This window comes from Orcinus orca, chromosome 1 (assembly GCF_937001465.1).
Source record: "Orcinus orca chromosome 1, mOrcOrc1.1, whole genome shotgun sequence".
NCBI classification, from domain to species: Eukaryota; Metazoa; Chordata; class Mammalia; order Artiodactyla; family Delphinidae; genus Orcinus; species Orcinus orca.
Window position 1 is genome coordinate 116,972,400 of NC_064559.1, and position 24,638 is coordinate 116,997,037.

The 24,638-nt window shown below is 38.8% G+C and overlaps 1 protein-coding gene across 3 annotated transcripts in view; it reads left to right on the plus strand.

Moving 5' to 3' along the window:
* The first annotated feature begins 2,293 nt into the window (after window positions 1-2,293).
* The window catches only part of WDR47 (WD repeat domain 47), a 57,011-nt gene continuing 34,666 nt past the window's right edge, over window positions 2,294-24,638 (plus strand). The window contains exons 1-3 of one of the 3 annotated variants that reach the window (XM_004263118.3): window positions 2,294-2,767; window positions 19,206-19,372; window positions 22,225-22,308. In XM_004263118.3, the coding sequence (XP_004263166.1) occupies window positions 19,215-19,372; window positions 22,225-22,308 (242 nt within the window). In that variant the 5' untranslated portion in view covers window positions 2,294-2,767; window positions 19,206-19,214. Of the gene's footprint in view, window positions 2,768-2,895; window positions 2,919-19,205; window positions 19,373-22,224; window positions 22,309-24,638 lie in introns of those variants that run through there. The other 2 variants (XM_049707674.1, XM_049707680.1) reach the window with 2 other exon arrangements.

The following is a 24,638-nucleotide window of genomic DNA, read 5'->3' on the forward strand; positions in this document are numbered from 1 at the left end:
AGCTTTTATTTAGGGGTGTGGAGAGGAGCTCTGGTAGACCCAGTATTCTACCTTCATAATCCTTGACCCTGTTTGAAGGAGAAGCAGCCGTGGTGGTACTTTGTTTTCCCAGAGCCAGAGCACTGCTGGCTCTGAAGCACACAGCTCTTTGGTGTGTATATTTATGAGTATGCATTCTAATGAGAGTGGAGCTTTTAAAACAAATTCCCTTATACCCATTGATCTTCCCCTGAACAACTTGAGGCAAGAGTTCCTTACTTAGGTTTGTACTCAGCTTCCTTTCTACTTTTGGGGAAACACCAAAACCTTTTATTCTCCCTTTTGGAAGTGAGAATCAGATGAAAACGGGTCCACCTTAGCCTATAGGCTTGAGTCACAAGTCACCATGAATCATTCCATCAAGTTAGAACCTGCATTTTCAAATGATACCTAGCCTAGTTACTGATCCAGAGGAGGCACTCTAAATATTTGGTGAGTGATTGAGGCAGTACCTCAGGATGTGAGGACAGCCCTTCATCTAAGAAAGGCTTGTCCTTTCTGAACAATTCTCTGTTTTACAGCAACTAGAGTGAAAGACAAGAAGATCTAATCTTAACCAGTGTGGCTGAGTGTAGAAGGAAAGGTGATATCTTAGACTAACAGCTATTAAGGTTGTAGTGTAAAACTTGATGTTACATTAGGAAGCAAATACATAGTCAATGCATTTATCAGTGTACAAGTGATAAGATGTACCAGATGTCTTGTATTTCAGTGCCTGGTTCTTTTCCTCCTCTCATCCCCCTTTTCTGGAAATATAATGGTTGTGCATCTGCTTCCAATAATTCTGATTACTATTTACTGAAAACTTAGATGCAAATAACACTATGCCCTAGGGCATGAGGGATATAAACATGAATAAGACCTCTTATTCCCTCTGCCTTGTCAGAATAAAGTCCGTTTTCTTCAAGCTAAAATTTCCAGTTATTACACAGTGAGGTGGAGTAGATAAAGAAGGTTTTAAGATTCAGAATGGTTAGAATCTTGGCTCTGCTACCTATCAGCTGTTTGACCTTGGGTGATTTATTTCCCTTAATCTCTAAAATGGTAATAATTAACAGGCACTTTAAGGGAGATTGTGAGGCTTAAATGAGAATATAGGTGAAGTATTTTGTTTTGTAGTTAGTGAACACCAAAACCAATCTAGTGCCAGAAGGTCAGTTTCTTCCTTTTTATAGCACTCTGCCCCTATTAGGTGGTCAAATGTTTTTCAGATTGTTCCTGATTAGTAACTGTTTCTAGATTTAGTTGAAGATTTAAGTGATGCTGGTTCTTGTAACTGCTATTGTTTGAGAATCAAGATTGAGAAGCGAGTTGTCAGGTAAACTATACTGGTAAAATAATCAATAGACTATTTATTTCCAAGATATATTTGCCCACTTTTTCATTTTATACGTTCTGTAAAGTTTTTGTTGTTGTTGCTGTGTTTTTAACATCAAGACCCTGGGTAACATTAACTTGTGTTTACATTTATTTTTCTGTCACTTATCACTGAGAGCGTTCTTAATGAAGACTTTCTTCCAGGAGTTAATCAGGGCTAGGCAATTGAAGTTTTGCAGTTAAGCTTCTGTGCTTAAATTGTTTTCCATCAATTTGTAAATGTTTTTCTTAGAACCTTTTCCTCAAGCTATAGCTTCTTTTATCTTGAATTGGGTCAAATTCTTCCTTTCCAGAAATGTTTCTGATGTTTATTACCAGTCCCTTTTGCCACATTTCCCTCACTTTGGGAGGCCCCACTTACTCTTGGCTTTTAGCCTTTGTGAGGACCAAGTTCTTACAGGTTTGTGTCCTGTATTCTTTCGTTAGCTCTACATGGTTTTACCCCTGAATGCTTAATTCAGCTCGGTTGAGCATCAGGTATATTTGTGGAATGCTGCTGCACCGATAGGGTGGGAACTAGTGAAGTCTGCTGTCATGGGGCTTACAACCAAAACGGGTGATGGAAAACAGTGAATGTGTTAAGTGTTAAATAACAAAAATACTTCAAGCATCAAGAAGGGGGAATTAAACTGCTGGAGTCTTCAGGAAGGAAGTGGAACCGGGAAAAGCAGAGAGGAGAAGGCGGCGAGATTCATTTCGTTATCCCTTATTAATAGATCAACAGCGAGGAGTCTTAAGAGTCACTTCTAATGCGCAGACGACTCTCGATTCGGAGGAGACAACTCCCTCCGCCCTATTTCGGGAAGCGGGGTCATCAGCCACCGAAGGGTCTGCGTGCCGGCTGCTCTCTCGCAGAGAGAGAGTCTCTCACGCAGTCGCCGCGCCGGCTTTTCCTTCGAGTCCAGCTGGTCCTTGGAGTGCTAGCGGGGAGCCGGTCCACCAGACCAGTCCCCACCGTGCCCCGGGCTACCGCCCGCCCAGCCGACTCTCCCTTCGACGCAGGCACCTGCCTGGCCGCCCCGCTCGGCGGGGTCCTGAGGCGCCTCGGGGAAGCGCGGCGATTGGCTGCGGCTCGGGGCTGGTGCTCGGCTGCAGCGCCGCTTGACAACCGCAGTGTGTGAGAGGCTGAGCGGACGGTCGCCGGTCCGGGAGGGGGAGACGGGAGGAAAGACAGACTGACGAGCTGATGGATTGACGCGCGGGCGGCTGGAGGCAGGACCGACGTCGAGCCCAGACCGCCGCCCTCACACTCCCTTTCCAGCCCGGAGCCCGCCGCTTGGGGGCCCCGTCCTCCGGCCTCCGCGCCGCTTTCTCCTCCGCGATTTCTCCGGGCTCGTCCCGGATCCCTCAGGTGAGCGACTTCGGGAGGCGGAGGCGGGGTCGGGCCGCGCTGCACACCGCGGGTTGCCATGGTCACCCGTCACCACCTGTCACCACTTGACAGGGCTGCGACCGTGGCGATCCCCAAGGGCGGCGTTCGCGGCCCCGGAGAAGGGTCTTGGGTAGGCTTGGGTGCTGACTGGGTGGCGACTGGGGTCGTGGGTGAGGCCCCGGCGCCGACGGATGGGGGCCAGGCCCCGACGGGAAGCCGCCGCTCCTGAACCACACCTTTCTCTCGCTGCCAACCCGGCTCCGGGGGCCGAGCGACGGCCCTCGCCCTGGCACCGCCCGCCCCTGACCAGTAAGCCAGCGCAGGGTTGGTGCCCACCTCGCTGCTGCTGTGGGGCGGGAGGGCGGCTGACTGCTCTGATTCTTCCTTCCTCGCCCCTCTGCCGAGCCCGAGCGACAGCCGAGGGACGCGTTCGCGTCCCATTCTGGGCACGCCTTGGCCGGGAGGAGGGGAGGGCGCTGCGGGGCTGGGGCAGCCCCGCGGGGGCCGGGTTTGGCCTTTCTGACGTCAGTGGTCAGTGGCAGCAGGGCTTTGGGGGTCTGGGCGGGGTCGCGGAGGGGGGCAGCGACTGGATTTGGAACTCGGGTTGGACCGGTGCCCCGGGGGCGTCTGCGTAGGAGACACGGGAACGGGAGCTTGTAGAACTCGTAGGGTTAAGCCGCTTTCTTATGTTGGGGAGAAAGAGATTGGGGCTGCAGCTCTGGCGCGAGGCCTTGGGCGAAAGGGGCGGGGGCAGGCAGGGGCGGCCTTTGACCAGTATTTGATTTTTTTCTTTTCTGTACCCAGAGGTGCAGTCAGTGACCACGCATGGTATCTGAGCAGAGCGTTTTTGGCAACTTTGTTCTCTCTGCATAATGAAGGGAGAAGTCTTTGTTCCACCCACATTCATAGGTTATGATCCTAACACTTATTTCCCTCCCTTTGCTGCGGACTTCTTAGAATGCTTCAAGAAGTTAATGGCACAGAGATTAACATGTAGGCTTTAATACGTTATAAACCTTTTCTTTACAGTAAATCCAAGTAGAATTTTTTTTGTCTCCAGTGTTGGTACGTGTTGCCTGGAAATTTTACTAGAAAGGAGAAACGCCTAAGAGCCCATTTTCCTTTTTATGACATATTCTTTGGTCTCGTTTAGGAGGAAAATGTAATGAACAGTTTTACCTTAGGTTTCAGTGGGTAGATTGCTTCCACACAGGAAAGAAAAATTATTTTAGTGACCAACCAATTAAGCCATAACCGTATATTGTTAGGGGAAAAACACACACAAACACTTGAATTTGATGCCATTATGGATATGTAATTTTTTTGTGAAGGAATTTTAACCTGTTTTCTTCCCACCCTCCCACTTCCTAATTCTTGTCTTTTTCTTTTTCTTTTTTAAAGTCAGTACTAGGAATGTATCATAAGAGAGCAGGGGTACTATCTTATGTTCCTAGTTACATAATTGTGTTCAGCCTCTTTTTCTGTTTGTGAAATCGAGTTTATCAGTTAGTTACTTACTAAATAGTGTGTGATATGCTTTGATATATGCTGCAAAATAAGTATGAAAAGATGCAGTTTTCCTCAGTAGCTCAGTAAGCTGGAAATCAGATTTCTAGGATTTAAGTTTCCCTTTGCTACTGATTGCAATCTTGGAAGAGGTACTTACCCTACTAGTGACTTAATTTCCAGACGATAGTACTTGCTATTGTATTAGTCTCGGAATGAGCTCTGAAGTTGAACAAAGTAAAGTATTTGAAAGCACTTTGGAAAAAAATTTAAGGCATCTGTTGATTACCTTTTAACAGAATGGAGCATTGACATGGCTAATTAAAATTTTCTGCATGATCTATTTAGTATTTCTAGGTCCAGGACCTTATTTCTTACAGTGGCCTTAAAAAGGCTCATGGAAACTATTAAGATGTGTCTTTACCCCGTGGCAGAGGTTCTTTATTACTGTGGTGACATGGAGAAAAGGGTGTTTCCTCCCTATATGTGGGTCAGGATTGCTTTCCTGCTTTCAGTAGGGTATTCTCATATTTTAGAAAATAAGGCTATGGCCAATAACTCTTACTTGAGTTTCATTTGGTGTTAAATAATCCTCAGCGTGCATCATTGGTTCTTGAATAACCAAGAAATAGCTTACTTTATCCCCCCGACCTTTGCTTTTCAAATAGGAGTATTAGTGATAAGCTGCAATGTGACAAGAGATAAATCTGTTGTCACAGAACATGGCACACACTAATGGAGTTGTCATCAATTTCACTTGAAGAGTTTGATAAAAAATAGTGTTTTTATATTAAACAGAAGCTATATGGAGAATGTAATATTCACACTTATTTCTAGGTAACATTCAAGGACTGCAAAGAAATTTTATGCTTATGGGCTCTGTGGGGATGGGTTCAGTTTCTTCTGTCCTTATGGAGAAAAGTTTAAGAAGCATTGCCTTAGACTTACTCAGCTAATAAATGACAAATCACTACATAGGACAGGAAATAAGTTGAACTCCGTTTTCTAAAACTTTGACATTAGCCTCAAGATTACTTGAATCCTAACTATCCTCTCTTTGTTTTCACCCCTGTATATGTTAGAATGTTATAGTGGAAAGGTCACAGGATTTTAGACCCGGTCGTCCCATTCTTGCTTCTGCACTTTTTGCAGTATGACCTTAGACAAGTAACTGACGTCTCAGAGTATTAGTGTAATCATCTGTAAAATGAAACTGGAGAGTTGTGAGTGTTATATAGATGAAGGATGGGAGTATTTAGCACAGGATCTGACATAGTGGATACACAATAAATGTTAGTTACTTTTTCACAATAATGTTACTTTTCCCTTCCCATCTCTGCATGTTAGGATATTAACAATCCTTCAGACCCATTCTTAGCAAGATACCTCAGAACTTCCATAGCATTTTATTTGTAATTTTTTATGATACTCTTTACTTTATATTTTATGTATATTATTTTTATACAGAAGACTTTAATCCAGGTCTTCAGGTTATAAATCCAGTGCTGACCCATGTCTGAGAATACTTTTTTTTTTTTGCCATTTAATTTTGAGACCATTACATTGAATAGCCAAAGCTTACATATTTCAGCTGATTTTTCTTCCTTTTTATTTTGAGTTTGTTTTTGTTTGTGTAAAAAGATACCTTACAAAACACCACACCCTCCCTTAGAAGCCTTTGTTTTGTGTTTTATCTTCTTGTTCACCATAGTAACTCAATCATTGTATCCCAGGGATGCAGCATCGTGCCAGCACATAATAGACACAAGTATTTTTAAATGAATACTTACTTCAAACATGTTACCACAAGTAGGAGTCTCTCCATGTGGCATCTTTAACATAATTGATCTAATCAGGATTCCCAATGTTTCAAAGTTACACCTAAAATTTTTTTAAAAAACAAGGTTAAAAAAAAAAACAAGGTAAACTTTTTCCTGAGTAAATTTTTATAGTTATCTGTAGCACAGTAGCTCTTCCATAGCATGTTATTAGCAACCCTAAGGACAATGCCCTTACCTTATGAGTTCTAAAGGGGATAAATTTATATTGCACCAATCACATGCTTGCCACTCTACTAGGAGGTTGATCCCATTTCACAAGTCAACACTCTATTTTATAGAGAAACAGTACTACATGAAAAAGGACATAAAATTTTTATATTATTTATAGTTGATATATTTGATTTAAATAATGAATTCTGTGAAATGAATGAGTTTCTATGATTAAGTGCCATGTTTTGTGACTTTTGTTGATCTATTGAAAAAGAAAATGGAACTTACATAAAATCTTTGCGAAAGCTTTATAGAACTGAGCTAAAATTGGTGCCTTAATGTCCATTTTGGTTTAACATTTTTTCCTGTTTATTTATTTATCTATTTTCTTCCAGTTTTATTGAGATATCATTGACATATAGCACTGGATAAGTTTAAGGTGTACAGCATAATAATTTGACTAACATACATTACAAAATAATTATCACAGCAAGTTTAGTAAACATCATCTCATATAGATACAAAATTTAAAAAATAGAAAAAAATACTTTCCCTTGTGATGAGAACTCTTAGGATTTACTCTCAACAACTTTCCTGTATAATATACAGCAGTGTTAATTATTTTTATCATGTAGTGCATTACATTCCTAGTACTTGTTTATCTTATAACTGGAAGTTTGTACCTTTTGACAGCCTTCATCCAGTTCTCCCTTCCCCTGCTCCTTACCTCTGGTAACCACAAATCTGGTCTCTTTTTTCTATGAGTTTGTTTGTTTGTTTTTGAAGTATAATTGAAGTATAATTATTGAAGACTGTGTTAGTTCCTATTATATAACATAGTGATTTGATATTTCTATACATTTCAAAATGATCACCATAATAAGTCTAGTTACAATATGTCACCCTACAAAGATACTACATAGTTATTGACTATATTCCCCACACTATACATTTTATACCCATGACTCATTTGTTTCAGAACTGGAAATTTGTACCTCTTAATTTCCCTCACCTATTTCTTTTCTCCCCCAACACCCTTCCCCTCTGGCAACCACCTTTTTGTTCTCTATGTATAACTGTTTCTGTTTTATGTTTTTTAGATTCCATATGTAAGTGAAATCATACAGTATTTACCTCTCTCTGTCTGACTTATTTCATTTAGCATAATACCCTGAAGGTCCATCCATGACAAGACTTCATTCTTTTTTATGGCTGAGTAATATTCCATTGTGCATATGTGTATGTGTGTGTGTATACACACACACACACACACACCACATCTTCTTTCTCAGTTCAAATACTGATGGGCACTTCGGTTGCTTCCATATTTTGGCTTTTGTAAATAATGCTGCAGTGAACATAGGGGTGCATATATCTTTTCTAATTAATGTCTTCGTTTTCTTCAGATAAATATCCAAGAGTGGAATTACTGGGTCCTATGGTAGTTCTATTTTTAATTTTTTGAGGAATCTCTGTACTGTTTTCCATAGTTGCTGCACCAATTTACATTCTCACCTACAGTCCACGAGGGTTCCATGTTCTCCACATCCTCACCAGCACTTGTTATTTGTTGTCTTTTTCAATAATAGCCATTCTGACATGTGTGAGGTAATATCTCATTGTGGTTTTGATTTGTATTTCCCTGATGATTAGTGATGTTGAACATCTTTTCATGTGCCCGTTGGCCATCTGTATATCTTTGGAAAAATGTCTGTTCAGATTCTTTACCCATTTTTTAATCAGGAATCGGGTTGCTTTTTGATGTTGAGATGTATGAGTTCTTTGTATATTTGGATATTAACCCCTTACTGTATATGTTGTTTGCAAATTTTTGTAAATTTTGCTGTTTTGTTGTTTACATTATTTTGAGAGCTTGGAAACAGAATTGGGTTGGTCTTCTTTCCAACTTCAGGAAAAGCTTTTGAAATGAAATTCTGGGAAGTGCAAAAAACAATATCTCACAACTAGATGGTGTAAAGCAACTTTAGGTGTGTCTAGGTGTGTTCATTGTATAGTACCCACATAATGGGAATTGTTAATTTCACTGTGTACAGTTGTTGACCAGACCATACCTGGAGTATTGTGTTCTATTTCAGATGCTTTAAAGAGAGAGATTAACAAATGTTCAAGGAGAATGACTAGAATTGTAGGGGATCTGGAAGGTATGTGAAGAATGGTTAAAGGAAGTAGGGAAATAGACCTGATGATTGTCAGATTCAAATGTGTAAAAGTTTTTAATGTAACAGATTTTTATTATGCTGACCCAAAGACATACCTAGATGAAAGTAGATTTTAATTCAATATTAGAAAACAAAACAAAATGCCTTTTTATACTTGAGAAAAAATTGAAGGAATTCTGTATTATCTATTGCTGTGTAACAAATTACCCCAAAACTAAATGGCTTAAAATAGCAAATATTTATCTCACTGTTTCTGAGGGTCCCAACATCCCAGCTGGGAGCCTCTGATTTTGGTCTCTCTTGAGGTTGCAGTCAAGTTTCTTACAGGGGCTGTGGTCTCACCTGAAAACTTACTCGGGGATGATCTCCTTCCAAGCTCAGTGACCTGGACCTCTGTTCCTTGTTGGACTGAGGGCTTCCGCTCTTCACAGGCTGTTGACTGAAGGCTTCCCTCAGTTCTTTGTTACTTGGACCTTTCCACAAGGTTGCTTCATGACATGGCAGCTGGCTTCCCAGAGTGAGCAGTCTGAGAGAGGGCACATGCGTGCCCTCAGGATGGATGTTACCATCTCTTTATAAATCTTGGAAATGACATCCCAACACTTCCACTCTGCACTTGGGTACCAGTGAGTCAGTAAATCCAGTCCACACTCAAGGGCCAGGGACTACAAAAGGATGTAAAAACACTAGTAGTCTTATTGGTGACCGCCTTAGAGACTGTCTTCCATAGGTGCCTTGGGAGGTATAGAAATTTTCTGTTATTGGAGGCATTTATGTAGAGGTTGGCAGACCATCTCTCAGAGTTAAGTGTTCAGATATTCTGTACTAAATAAGAGAGTGGACAGAGGTACCTTCCAACTCAACTCTATGATAAGTTTATAAATGCGAAGGAAGTAGAAAAGTTAAGAATAGAAAACTTTAATGGGTAATTAGTATATACTCTGTTGTACTTCTTTCTATAGTTAATATTGTATAATTTGTGTTATTTTTAGTAAGCTTTGAAGTTTTTGTGACTCTTGGTTCAGTATATTTTCTTATGTTTCTGAATGTACCACTATATAATAGATATAGTCCTATACTTACTGACAAACCATTTTTTATATAGTTCAGTTTTGAAGCATACTAACATATCTTTAAGTTCTGCTTTTCTCGTTGAAAACAAAAAAGTGTGGGAGTAAAAAAAGAACATAAAGGATAATTTTAATCTATTTTACAAAGCACTCTTTTGGTACCTTGGCTTTAGGTGTGACAGAAAACAATACTAGAGATTTCATCATATAATGAAAGGTTCAATTGTGTTCTTAGATAAAGCATACCTTTTACCACAGATAAGGTAAAAACACACAAACAAGCAAATAAAGAATACTGTATGAATTTATATGAATATTCACTTTGATCTTAGTTGATGTAGCATTAATTTGTGATTAGAGTCTATACTTAAAATTTTTGGTACAAATATTAATCTTAAAACAATTCTACATTTCTTACTTACATGTGTTTTTATAGGTTGAAATTTTGCTTAATAAACATTTGAATGTTTACGATAAGGTGCTGTGATAATTTAAGGAATAAGCTATTTAAAACTCCTTTAGGACTTCCCTGGTGGCATAGTGGTTAAGAATCCACCTGCCAATGCAGGGGACAAGGGTTCGAGCCCTGGTCAGGGAGGATCCCACATGCCATGAAGCAACTGGGCCTGTGCGCCACAGCTACTGAGCCTGCACGCCAGAACTGCTGAAGCCCGCGCTCCGCAACCAGAGAAGCCACTGCAATGAGAAGCCTGTGCACCACAACAAAGAGTAGCCCCCGCTCGCTGCAACTAGAGAAAGACCACGCGCAGCAACGAAAAACCAACGCAGCCAATAAATAAATAAATAAACGAACATCCTTTATCTTAAAAAAAAAAATTAAGTGTGGCTTATCAAGTAGGGTTAGGAAGTATATTTTATTAGACCTGGAGAGATCTTTTAAAATAAAAAATAGGGCTTCCCTGGTGGCGCAGTGGTTGAGAATCCTCCTGCCGATGCAGGGGACACGGGTTCGTGCCCCGGTCCGGGAAGATCCCACGTGCCGCGGAGCGGCTGGGCCCGTGAGCCATGGCCGCTGAGCCTGCGCGTCCGGAGCCTGTGCTCCGCAATGGCAGAGGCCACAACAGTGAGAGGCCCGCGTACCGCAAAAAAAAAAAAAGTCTGGTTAGATTGTTATTAATGTAGACTTCTAGCTTGTTTACTCACCCTATTAACATTGTTTAATAGAAAAATAATTTGAAGAATCATAGAACTATGGACCTCTGTTGGAATAATTTTTATATATTATTTCAGTAAAATGAAGGTTTTTCATTTTGGCATATTTAGATGACTCTATCCATTTTATGTTTTTCCTTGCTTTTGTAAAGTATTGATGCCCTTCCCTTTCTTGGGAATCAGTGTGATACAGTAGGAAGAGCTTTAGAATCTGGTCAACTTATGGTTCCAATCTTGTTCTAGGGTTTTAACCTTTGTCTGCCGTATTTTCTTCCTTCCTTCCGTCCCTTCCTATTTCTATCTCTCTGTCTCTCTTTGCCTCTCCTCTATGTCTCTTATTTCTTTTACTCTTTCACAGTCAGAAATTCTAATTTTTATTGTTACAAAGCTTAGGATATGAATTGGGGAGGAGGAGGCAATTTCTTGCCTGACTATCAAGATAAGGCAGCCCAGATGTTTAAGGAACTAATGAAAAATTGATCTAAAAGTTAATCTAAATATATATATTTTTTCCTCCTCTTTGCCTCTTTGTTTTGTTACACAATTAAATAGGTTCCCTCAGGTACTTTTAAGAGATTTCCTGGATGGTGTTGACAGGGATGTTGATATCAGGATTTATGTCCTGACACACTTCTGAAAGAAGTATTCAGCTGCTAGTGAGATGTTCAGCCTTAATATAAATACTGGGCTAATTTTTTAACCTTACAAAGCTTAGTATCTTCATCTGTAAAATGGGGATGAAATTGCCAATCTTGTAAGATTGTTTTAAAGATCAATTAAACAATATAAGTAAAGATCCTAGAATAGTTTTTGTACTCAATAGTTTTTGCATTGTAAATGTAGCAGTTGATCCTATCTTTGGGATTCTATTCTACCTGGTACCTTGATATAGAAGAGAACTTTTGAGATCTAATTCTATAATTTTTTTTCATTTTCACAGTTTTTTCTGTGTAAAATTAAAAATTTTATTTATATAAGAAATGTATGTATAAATGTACAAGTAATGCATGAATATATATTGGTTGTAAACCATTCAGATAATACAAACGATAAAGAGTAAAAAAACTCCCTTCAACCCCTTTCCCTTCCTAGTTCCCCACCCTCTATCCAATCTCATTCCTCTCTTCAGAGGTAACCACTCTGAACAGTTTGATAAGTATCCCTCCAGTCCTCTCTTTGTCATTTATTTAGACACAGAGATATTATGCCCTCCCTTTTAAAAAAGATAAATTGGCCTATTTATATTCATCCATTCAACAAATATTTATTGATAGCTGTATTGTTCTGTGATGTGCCTTTTTATTGTTAAGGTACAGTAGATCTACATCACTGCATTAGTATTCTATAGTGTGAATTTACCATAATTTAACAATTCTCCTATCGAGAGCTCAGTTTGTTTCTAGTTTTTCTCTATTACGAGCAAATCTTAAGGAACATCTTTATATATGTATCTTTATATATATTTGCAAGTATTTTTGCAGAATAGGTTCCTAGAAATAGAATTGGAATCAGCGAGTCAAAGAGTATATACATTTAAAATTTTCATAGATGAAAATTTCATGCTGTCAAATTCTTTTTCAAAACGTCTGTCCCAGAACTTCGCTGTTGGCACAGTGGTTAAGAATCTGCCTGCCAGTGCAGGGGACATGGGTTTAATCCCTGGTCTGGGAAGATCCCACATGCTGCCAAGCAACTAAGCCCGTGTGCCACAACTACTGAGCCTGTGCTCTAGAGCCTGTGCTCTGCAATAAGAGAAGCCACCACAATGAGAAGCCTTCACCACAATGAAGAGTAGCCCGCTCGCCGCAACTAGAGAAACCCTGTGTGCAGCAACAAAGACCCAACACAGGCAAAAAAAAAAAAAAAAAGTCCCAATTTATATTCTCTTACCAACACTATATATTATCAGGTCTTTTAAATTTTTCCATAGATGGTATCTTTAATATTACTAGTGAAGTTGAACGTCTTCTCATAAATTCTTTGGTTATTTGTAATTCTGTGAATTGTCTGGATTTTTTGCTTATTGTTCAACTGGAATTTTGGGGGAGATATTGATTTGAAGATGCTATTTTTATGTTCTAGATGATAATCACTTAGCTGTTTATATGTATTGTATTTGGTCCTTGTTTGTCCCTTGTCTTTTAACTTTATGGCAACTTCTGTTAAATGGAAGATTTACATTTTACATTTTTAGTGCCAAATTTAGCAATTTTTAAATTTATCTTTTCTGTTTTTTAAAAAATAAATTTATTTATTTTTATTTTTGGCTGTTTTGGGTCTTTGTTGCTGCGCGCGGGCTTTGTCTAGTTGCCACGAGCAGGGGCTACTCTTCGTTGTGGTGCACAGGCTTCTCATTGTGGTGGCTTCTCTCGTTGCGGAGCGCAGGCTCTAGGCAGGCAGGCTCAGTAGTTGTGGCGCATGGGCTTACTTGCTCCGCGGCATGTGGGATCTTCCCGGACCGGGGCTCGAACCCGTTTGTTCCCCCTGGATTGGCAGGTGGATTCTTAACCACTGCGCCACCAGGGAAGTCCACCTTTTCTGGTTTTTATGTGACTCAATTATACAGCCTGTGTCTGCTTATCTTGTACATTTTTAGTACTTTAGTAATTAAGTATGTTTTTTAAATATTTGTGGGTTCGAACATGCAAATAATTCAAATACTTTAATCTCATAAAGAAAGATTGAAATAATATTTGAATCTGATCTGAGAAGAGGTCTCAGGTTATAAAAGAAATACAAATCACACTGAAATGTTATTGCTTCATTATATACACAGTGAATACATTATATTCATTATATTTCTAGTTCTTTCCAGTTTTTTGCAATTGGAAATTCATTATTTATGTTTCATGTTTAATATTTCAATTTTTTGGAATAGGTAATAATTGTACATGGTACAAAATTGACAAGGTACAAAAGGGTATGTAGTGAAAAATCTTCCATTTCTATTCTTTATTATCCAGTTTTCCCTCTTGGAGGCAGCCATTTTTATCAATTTCTTGTGTCTTTTTCCAGAGATATTTTATGCATATACACAACATATTGTTTATGTTAATTGATTCTTTTCTTTTTATAGCTATATAAAGCTGCACCTGCTTTAAACATAATTTGTTCTTCACACCAAAAATCATTCACAGTTCCAGAAGGTAAATTAAAATAATTGATGAATAGAGAACAGCTGTCAACAGTAAGAAGGGACACACACTGCATCCATGTTAGCCGATTAGCAGACGTGACAGAGCCTTGCAGTTAGAAGGGCTTTTCTTTTGTTTGTTTACTTAAATGATCTAAAACAAGTCTATTTTCTTTCTTCTTATTAAACTGACCTAAGGATCAGAGGCTTCTGATTATTCCAGACTTGCTATTTCCCCCTAAGAATATATACTTCCTGTTACTGAAATGTGAGTTAAAACAAATTATAAAAGTTGAAGGGAAATCATAGAAATTAGCCAAACTAACCCTCTTATTTTATGTATGAAGAAATTGAGGCCCATAGAAATTGTGACTTGCAGTGTCACATTTATATTCCTGAAGGACCAGACATTTACAATTAAATGATCTGGCAGCAACATAAGTTTTTGGAATGCTATTTTATTAAAGAGATAGCTAGCAAGTTTTTTCTCACTCTTTTTTTCTTTCTTTTTTTAAGGAAAAAGTACCATAGTCTTATGTTGCAGTTTGATATTTTATGAAAAAGCTTCATAGTACTTCATTTCCTTATCTGCATTTTTGCCTGTAAACTGGAATGGTAAAGGACTATTGTTCAGCGTTAGGCACTCTGTAATTCTTGGAAGGTTAAAGAAAATGGTGTTTATTGTTTAGGATGGAGATGGGGATTAATGGAGCCTTTTTATGCACTTTTTTCTTGATTATAAAATATTTAGTGGCTGTGCCTTAATTCCCTTAATCTTATGCTTCTGAATCATTCTCAGCCTTATGCTTCTGAATCATTCTTAGCCTTGTGCATTTTTCTTCCTTTCTAATCTGTATTGTAAGTAAGTAGAAGAAGAACCTCATTGCAAAGGAACATTTAAATATCTATTTATATTTGGCTAGAAAGCTACCACTGATATATTTTTCATGAAACTTTTTCCGTATCTATGTATGGAAATATACATAGAAGTCAATATATTTCTATTACCATTCTTTTCTTTCTTATCTGTTGTTAACATTTTACCTTTAATCTTAGATTTCTAAAAATAATTTTATTTCTTGCCCTCTAATACATTCTTCTAATCTTGATTCACTAAGACAGTAATCAGCAGGAGTCCATATAGAGACACCATCTGGAATTTAGTTTCTGTAGGTGTTAATTGTATATTAGTACTAAAATACTAACCACTTTCCAGCTGGTTTCCAGATATATTTATTTTTAAAGAAAACTCTTGTTTCCTTACCTCACTTAGTCCAGATATTGAATATAAGTAAACATTTATTTCTTAAAGGAAAATTCATAGCATTCATGTTTCTGTGATTTTTTTTTACAGTAAATCTATCATTTAATACGGAAATACTGAAACACTCTGATTCCTCCTCCCCCATTTTGTTTTCTGTTTTCAGTGGAATACACTTTATTGTTGGTCCTATATAAATTGTGCGTGATGAGTAATTGTTCACATGTACCATGGGCTGGCAGGTCTACCTAAGATGTTATCAAGGCTGACTTTGGCTAAATAGTCAGATTAAAGGGCCAGAGCTTTATCCTTTTGAATGGCTTCTTTTTTTTTTTTTGGCTGCATCACGTGGCTTGTGGGATCTTAGTTCCCTGACCAGGGATCTAACCCATGCCTTCGGCAGTGAAAGCACAGTGTCCTAACCACTGGACCGCCAGGGAATTCCCTTGAATAGCTGTTAGAACAGTTGCAAACAAAAGCATCTACTCTGTACTTTTTAAGAGACATTTCTTCATTGATGTTTTTGCTTCTTAAGTTAATAAGTGTTAATTTATAACACCTATTACATACTGTACATCTGATTAAAAAATCATTTTAGTGGTTCCTAAGCTAGTTAAATCTTACTTTGGATTTGTAGTCCCCTTGAGGGGAGGGGAAGAGGCATTTATTATTGAATTCTACTCCTCTGAATTAGCAAAAAATTCTAGCTTTGTAGTGATTAGTAGTTTAAGGAAATTAAAGAATGAATCATGCTTTTATGTTATGTTTAAAAATATATACATATCTAATTTCTAAATTATATAGTTAGGATTTTGGGAGCCTCTACAAATGTTTCAGTAACACAGGGTGGGTTACAAAAGAATAATTCTAAGATATAGTCATTATGTTATGTGTCTATGTTTTATGTTGTATCCAGCAACAGTAAAGTTTATAAGAGTTAAAATTCTGGGTTGGGTGATTAAAATATCATACTTTTCTACTGGGAATTCTACAGTATAGAATTAAAACATCTTTTTAAATGAATTATTTTTTATTTTTTAAATGAATTTTTTAAAACCCTGAATAATTCTAGGGTAATTAAGATCTATTTTTTGTATCTATTCAAATTCTAGATATAAAGTCAGTGTAAAATATGTATCTGTAAGAATATACTACTTCTTTTTCTCTTAGGTTTTATTAATCAGAAATGATGGCAGCATGAAACTTGTGGGACTATTGCCATAGATTCGTAGTGACTCCAGAGTTACTTAGTATTAGACTGAATGTTGAATGAGGCCTATAAAATGTTTAATATCATTGGATGTATTGAACATTAGAAAATTATAGTCTCAATTCTGTATTAAGTTGTGTGATTGGTATATGGTGATTTAAGTGAAGTGCCCTCTAAGATTCGAGGGGAGTTTACAATTATTTTTCTGAGAGTTAAATTAGCAAAAGCCATTCTTTTCTAGTAAGAATTATCTGAAGATTTGGGGAATGCTAAAATTGCTAATCTCAGAGACACAGTTCTGAAATATGATCAGAATTTATTGAATGGAAATATCATTAACTTTATTGTACAGAGTCTTTTGGACAAAGTCTATGAACAGGAGGGTGGTCAGCTCAGAAGATAGCAAAGGGAAACCCAAAGCATGAGGAATTGGGTGGCTGGCCTGTTGGGGGAGAGAGATTTGTGAGTTGTCTGTTTCCTGAGGTAGGCATGTCCTTATTGTGGAGATGGATGTATGAGATTAGCTTAGTCTGATGTCATTAAGTATTTGAATCATAATTATTTTTCCATGCTCTGTCCCTTGTTTACCCTATCACCTTCTCCACCTAAGAGAGAAAATGTATTCATCTGATGAACATTCTAGTCTGCTAGATGTTTGTACTTCTCATTATGAAGAAATAAATTGTCAAAATAGTAGACAAAAAATAAACCCATGTGCATACATGCATATGTTTATGTTTCTGTGAATTTGGTTGAAGATAGGTCCTGTGAGAAGATAATTGGTCCTGTGAGAAAGATAGTTTACAGTCTGTTTCATCTGATGAGGTCTGTTTGCAGCTAGTCCGCTTAGCTTAGTAGTCTTTTGTACTGCTCTGAGCGTGAACATTTGAAAACTGCAGCAACTTAGGCCATTTAACTTGTGTGGCCTCATCTTTAAAATGAGAGTGTTAATCTGATGATCTTCAGAATTCCTCCTAGTTCTAATTCTTGATGAATTAACCTGTGTGCTCAATTGTATCACTGCAGACTTACAAGTGAGAGAAGGGATTTGAGAGAGCTGAAATATCACTGATGTTTAGGTTGGTAGTACCAATATGACTTAAAGTTGCACATTTTAACCAACCTTGTTTTGTTTGGTTCCAAAGTATAGGGTACAACATTTTACTTGTTGCTGCTACACTCTATAAGTTTCTTAAGGACAGAGCCAATGTGTCCTGACTATACAGGACAGTGTCTATCACAGAGAAAAGACAGTAAGTGCTTATTGAATTAGTGTGTAGGGCATAGCTAAACATGGTTTGGTTATTAGTGATTTTTTAAAATATTCTTTATTATGGCAAATTTTAAACGTATGTAGGAGTGGACAGAATAATATTGTCTTAGTTCATTTGGGGTGCTATAACAGAATACCATAGACTAGGTGGTTTATTTATAGCATTAATTTATTGCTCACAGTTCTGCAATAGATGCTGGAAGTCTGAGATAAGGGTGCTAGCATAGTTCCGTTCTGGTGAGAGCCCTCTTCCCGGTTGCAGACTGCTGAGTTCACATTTTATCCTCATGGAGAGAGTCGAACTAGCTTTCTGGGGTCTCTTTTATTTTTTATGATGATGATGATGATGATGATGATGATGATGATGATTTTTTTAGGAAGAGCGCAAGGGCCGCGAGCGGCCGGGAACCCCGGCCCACCCCGTGCGCCGAGGGTGGCGGAGGACCCAGACACGGATGCGTTCGGCGGCAAGCGCGTGCCGCCGCCCCTCCGGCCCCACGGCCCCCCGGGAAAAGGGCCCACGGGGCCGCCCTGCGACGTCCCCCGCCTCTCGGTCAGCACCCGCCTCCCCCTTTCCCCGTCCAACCCGTGGGCGAGGCCCACGGCGGGGTGGGGAGGAGGCGCGGCGCACCGAGGCCGGGGGGCGCCGCCAGGGGCGCCCCCTGACCTCTCGCCCCCCTTTTCCTTCGGCGGGACGGGCGCCTCCCCCGACAGACCAGCGCGGGCCGGTCCGGGAACATGCGCGCCGAGACCTGCCGCCGCTCCCATCGTGCAGACGGTGGGCAGCCGCCGAGGGTGGGCCGAGGACGCCGCCCGCGGGGTGCTGGGTGGGGGAGTCCGGAGAGCGAGCGAGGGAGGGAGGAAGGAAGAAACGGACGCCGAGCTTTCCCGGGCCCCGCCGCCGCCACCGTGGCGGCGGTGGGAGCGACAAACCCTTGTGTCGAGGGCTGACTTTCAATAGATCGCAGCGTATGATTATTATTAAAAAAATTTTTTTTATTTGGCCAAGCCGCGCGGCATGTGGGATCTTAGTTCCCAGACCCAGGGATCGAACCTGTGCCCCCTGCAGTGGAAGCACAGCGTCTTAACCACTGGACTGCTAGGGAGGTCCCTGTGGTCTCTTTTATAAGGGCACTAATCCCAATCGTGAGGGCTCTGCCCTCATTACCTAATCACCTCCCAAAGCCCCCCCACCTCCTAATACCATCACTTTAGGGGTTAGGATTTCAACATATGAATTTTGGGAGGACACCAACATTTAGACCATAGCAAATATAATGAACCTCCAATTACCCATTATCCTACTTTAATGGTTGTGATTATTGTTTTATCTTTACTTCCTCCCATATGCTGCTGCTTGTATTATTTTGAAGCAAATCACAAACTTCATATCAATCTGTAATTCCATTGTGTATCTCTCAAAGATAAGGACTTAAAATCATAGCCATTCCTATATCACACCTTAAAGAATGACTTGGTTTTGACAAATATTACATTAGTTTCACTTAGAATAACTGTATTAAATACTTCCAAGAAACTTGTTTTGTGTAGTTTTCAGATAGTTAATAATGCTTAGAAATAATAGAACTAATTTTTGTTTTTGTTCTGTTTAATATTTAGGTTATCAACATGACGGCTGAAGAAACAGTGAATGTAAAAGAGGTTGAAATCATTAAGCTAATTTTAGACTTCTTGAATTCAAAGAAGCTTCACATTAGTATGTTGGCCCTTGAGAAGGAAAGTGGAGTCATAAATGGCCTATTTTCAGATGATATGCTTTTCCTGAGGTATGATTTCATTAGCACTGTGAGGTTTGTAGCTCATTCCAAGAAATGTTAAGTATTAATAAGATAATAGGTACAGTATGGATAGACCTTTGTAATTATGAAAAAACAAAGTATAGTTTTTTAAATGTTTATTTTTATAAAGAACGTTTACAAAACAAAGTTTTCTGTAGAATGTTTTCAGGAGTAAGATCCAGAGATTCATTAAAAAGAGTCACAACTCTATTGTGTTTGTGGCATCATCATAAAAAATATTTGATTAAGAAATCAGAGACTCTGTAAAGTTTAAAAAATATTTCTGAAATACCTTTTTTATGCTATAGAAGTAAAACATACTTGTTATATAAAATATTCTTTGTAGAAAATATAGAAAAATAAAGAAGAAAAATCAGCCTACCATCCACACATACTACTGATAATTTTCTGTGCATATTGAAAAAAAGAAACAATTCTGTTGCATTTAGAATTTTGTATCCTGCTTTATCCATTAACATTATAAGAATTCTCTATGTGATTACAAATTTATGCTTTGAAAATTTTCGATTTACTTAATTTCCTAATGATTCCCCTATTTTTAGACAATTAAATTGCAATTTTTCTTAAATACATGCTCTACTGAGCATCTTTCATACATGTGACTATTTCTGTATCTTGAATTATTTCCTTAAAACAAGATTCTTGGAAGTGGAATTACAGAGCAAAAGGGAGTCAACATGTTTGCCAAAATGGAAAGCTAAATATATCCTTCCTTGAATTGGATTGAAAAAGAAAAACCCAAATTTCCAGGCAGAAATGTATTCTGTGCTTATGTGATACCAAATGTCCTTGATAAGAAGTACAGATTCTTGGATATGTAGCATTTTGTGGCTAGGAAAGCCTTAAGAAATGAAATGTTTCTAACTCATGAAGAAGGAGCTTTTTAAAAAGCTTTATTATTAGGAGAGTTTATTTAAACTCATTGCACTTCCCTGTATTTGACATTATGAATGACATTCAGCCCCAGGGAGCTTAGTCAACGATATAGTCAGGAACCAGTACTAAGGCAGTATTCTTTGGGCTCTGTCATTGCTACTTCTGGAATTTAGCAGTGGCTCTCAGATATCCCCATGCAGAAACCTGATGGTTTGTTATGAAGTTTTACTGGTCTTAGGTGAAATTACAGGATAGTAAGTTTTTCATTAAACTAAATGTATTCATCTTAAAGGACTGCCGGCCTTTGAAATTGTGTCCTTCTTACTTTTGAAATATTAAAATGTCCCTTTAGGGCTTCCCTGGTGGTGCAGTGGTTAAGAATCCGCCTGCCAATGCAGGGGACACGGGTTCCAGCCCTGGTCTGGGAAGATCCCACATGCCGCGCAGCAACTAAGCCCGTGCGCCACAACTACTGAGCCCGCGCTCCAGAGCCCATGAGCCACAACTCCTGAAGCCTGTGCGCTTAGAGCCCGTGCTCTGAAACAAGAGAAGCCACCTCAATGAGAAGCTCGTGCACCGCAACACCGTAACTAGAGAAAGCCTGTGCATAGCAACAAAGACACAATGCAGCCAAAAATAAATAAATAAATAAAATAAATTTTAAAAAAACCTTTAAAAAACAAAATAAAATGTCCCTTTATAAAATGATTATGATACATATTGTGATTGCTTTTTATTAATATTCATTCTTTGTCGAATCAAAAGTTGGCAATCCTTTGTAGATCTTCCCTGCCTATTTTTTTTTTTTTTCGGTTTAAATCTTTAATGCACCGGCTGGCTGGGCAGTGGCAGCGGGGGTGCGGCGGGGGAGGCTGCGACCGGAGCGCTGGGGAGCAGTGCCCAGTCTGCTTGACAGACAGCTCATCAGGCCCCGCAGAGGCTCCAGCTTCTGCTCCCGAGGGTGCGCTGAGCTCCGCTCCCTCCACCACGTGCGCAGCCAGGGGAAAAAGTAGAAACAGCCCCAGTAGATCTCCTCAGCCTCCAGCGCTACCTCGTATCTCCTCAATCCCGACATGTCCTGGATTCGAAATGTCTCCTGGAGGGGGGCTGAGGGGTCGGCGCAACCTAAACGCCCACCCTCCCTGGCTCCACTCTGGAAAACTTCCTGCCTATTTTTAAATTTTCTGTTCTAAAAAAGCATAAATAGGGAAATTACTTTTATAAAAGAACAGTAATCTGAATGCCTTATAACTTTTAGAAGTTCCTGTAGACTACTTAAGTAGGATGAAATATGATATTATTCATTACTATTTTCATTCTCAGAATATAAACTCTAGTGTTAAATGCCTCAAAGATGTTGAATTCACAGTTTAGAGCAGGGTTTTCAACCTCAGTACTGTTAACATTTTGGGCCAGATGGTTCTTTGTTGTGTGAGTGTGGGGGTTTTCCTGTGCATTGTAGGGTGTTTAGCAGCACTTCTGACCTATACCCTGAAGATGCCAGTCGCACCCTAGTTGTGACAACCAAAAGTGTCCCCAGACAGTGCCAGATTTCTCCAGGGGGCAAAACTGCACCCAGTTGAGAACCAATGACTTAGTGAGACTGGAACATACCAACACACTGGCCCCTAAGTAATACAGAATAACTTTAAACTATAAGATTAGTGGGGAAATAAAGAAACTTTTAGACTTAGTTCAATGTTTTTACATAGGTAAAAAAAAATTTTAGAATGAGGAGTGGGTTCAGATTCACAAATTCTTCTCATATAGCATATGTTGTTACACATAAGTTGTGAGGAAGTTTATTATAGTGGTTGAGAAACCAAGTAAAATGTTATTCTCATTACCTGCTTTGTGAAGTTCTAATGCTATCTTGTCATCTCTTCTGCTTTTAATTAGTGTAACACAAATTTGATAGCATGTGTGGATTTTTCTTTATATAGGCAGCTAATCCTTGATGGTCAATGGGATGAAGTTCTTCAGTTCATTCAGCCTCTAGAATGTATGGAAAAATTTGACAAAAAAAGGTAAGATTTCATCTGTATTTTTTAGTGTCTTATCATTGGTAGAAGTTGAGCAAAACAAAACGATAAACAAAAATTTAAAAATAAGACTTTTAGCTTTCCTAGAAAATAGTACACTCAATCCCATTGAGTTGGAGAACTAGAGGACAGCTTGCAGGTACTTCAATTAGTTGAACATCTGATATATAAACCCCTTAGTCAACAGTGTCTATATATAAAACATCACAAGGGCCATGTCTGAAGCAGTTGTTTCATCATGATAGTACAAAGAATTTAAAGATGTCATTCCATTGTTTCCTGGCCTCCATTATTTCTGACAAACAGTTATCCTTAATTCTCTTGTATGTAATGTTTCTTTCTTTCTATTTTTTCTTCTTCTACTGGCTGCCTTCAAGATTTTCTCCTTGTCATTAGTTTTCAGCAGTTTGATTTTGATGTGCCTAAGTGTGATTTATTTGTATTTTTTCCTGCTTGGGGTTTGCTGAGCTTTTTGGATCTATAAGTTTATGTCTTTCATCAAGTTTGGGAAGTTTTTGGCAGTTATATCTTCAAAAATTTTTTCTGCCCCTTTTTCTCCTTCTAAGTATACAATATTAGACAGATTGATATTGTTCCACAGTTTTGAGGCTTTGTTCCTTTTTTAAAAAAAACATTTTTTCTGTGTATTCTTCAATCTGGATTATTTCTTTTGATTTACCTTCAATATTTATTGACACTTTCTTGAGTTATTAGCAATCTGCTCATAAACAATGAATTTTTCATTTCAGATATTGTACTTTTTGGTTGCAGAATTTACTTTTATTTATAATTTTTCTCTGAGATATTCCTATCTGTTTGTTCATTGTGACTGTACTTCCCAAAAAGCCCTTGAACATATTTTTAGTAACTGCTTGTTCACCAATAGTCCTTATTTGCTAATTCCAACTTTTAGGTTATATCAGGCTCAGTTTCTATTGATTGCATTTTCTCTTAACTATGAGTCACTTTTTTTCACGTCTAGTCATTTTTTAATGTATTTTGCACATTGGGATTCATTGTTGAAACTCTGGATTTCTGTTATCTTCCTTTGGAAGGTATTGATTTTTATTCATGCAGGGAGTTTACTTTGTTGTACTTCAGAATGCAAACTCTGTCCCTCACCTAGTGGACAGCAGATGAAATCTCTGCTCAGTTATTTAGCCTTCAATCTGTTGCTTTCCCTGGGCTCTTTGGAGTCTCCCTTGCATCTTCAGTTTTAGGAATGACCAAGGATTTAGGCACAGTTTATACAGTAGATTTTGGTGTATTTTTCATGGTGGTTTCCTCTTGTTTTCGAAAAAAATGAAACCTACCCACCACTTTTCAGCTGTTCTGGCAGCCGAACTTCTCAAAAGCCTGACTTCTCCAAAGCCTGTAAAACTGCAGCTTTCTGCCTGAGTTCTAGCTCACACTGTGTGGACTGGGGAGTGCTCTCAGCTGGAAGGCCTTATACCCTTCAGTCTCACCCCCTAAAGTTCCCTTTTTCAAGGATTGACTTCCCTCTAGTTATGCCAGCTTTTTTTTTTTTCTTCAGTGCTTTCAAATATTTTTTGTATTTAATTTAGGGTTTAATAGTTATTTGCAGAAAGGTTAGCCAGGTACAAGTTACTCCACCATTATCAGAAGTGGAACCTCATATTAGTTTCTGATTCTCCATAAACCATGCTATTTGATACCTCTTTGCCTTTTTTTTTTTTTTTTTTTTTTTGTGGTTCATGGGCCTCTCCTGTTGCGGAGAACAGACTCCGGACGTGCAGGCTCAGCAGCCATGGCTCACGGGCCCAGCCGCTCCGTGGCATGTGGGATCTTCCCGGACTGGGGCATGAACCCATGTCCCCTGCATCGGCAGGCGGACTCTCAACCACTGCACCACCAGGGAAGCGCCCCCTCTTTGCTTTTATACATTCTTCATTTATCTGGGATACTGTTTCTTACATCATCTCCTGCCTTTACATAGCACATTCTTGATCATCTTCCAAGAGTCATTTCTTGTAAGACCCTCACTATTTCTGGTAGACGTGTTTCATACTCCTTTGAAATCTTGCTGAATCCTATACATATTTCATGCAATTTATTAGATGACCCTCTTCTTTTTTAAAAAAAATTGAAGTATAGTTGATTTATAATATTGTGTTAGTTTCAGGTACACAGCATGGTGTTTCAGTATTTTTGCAGATTATATTCCATTATAGGTTATTACAAGATATTGGGTATAATTCTCTGTGCTATATAGTTAATCTTTGTTGCTTACCTATTTTATGTATAGTAGTTTGCCTTTGTTAATCTCATACCCCTAACTTATCCCTCCCCACCCC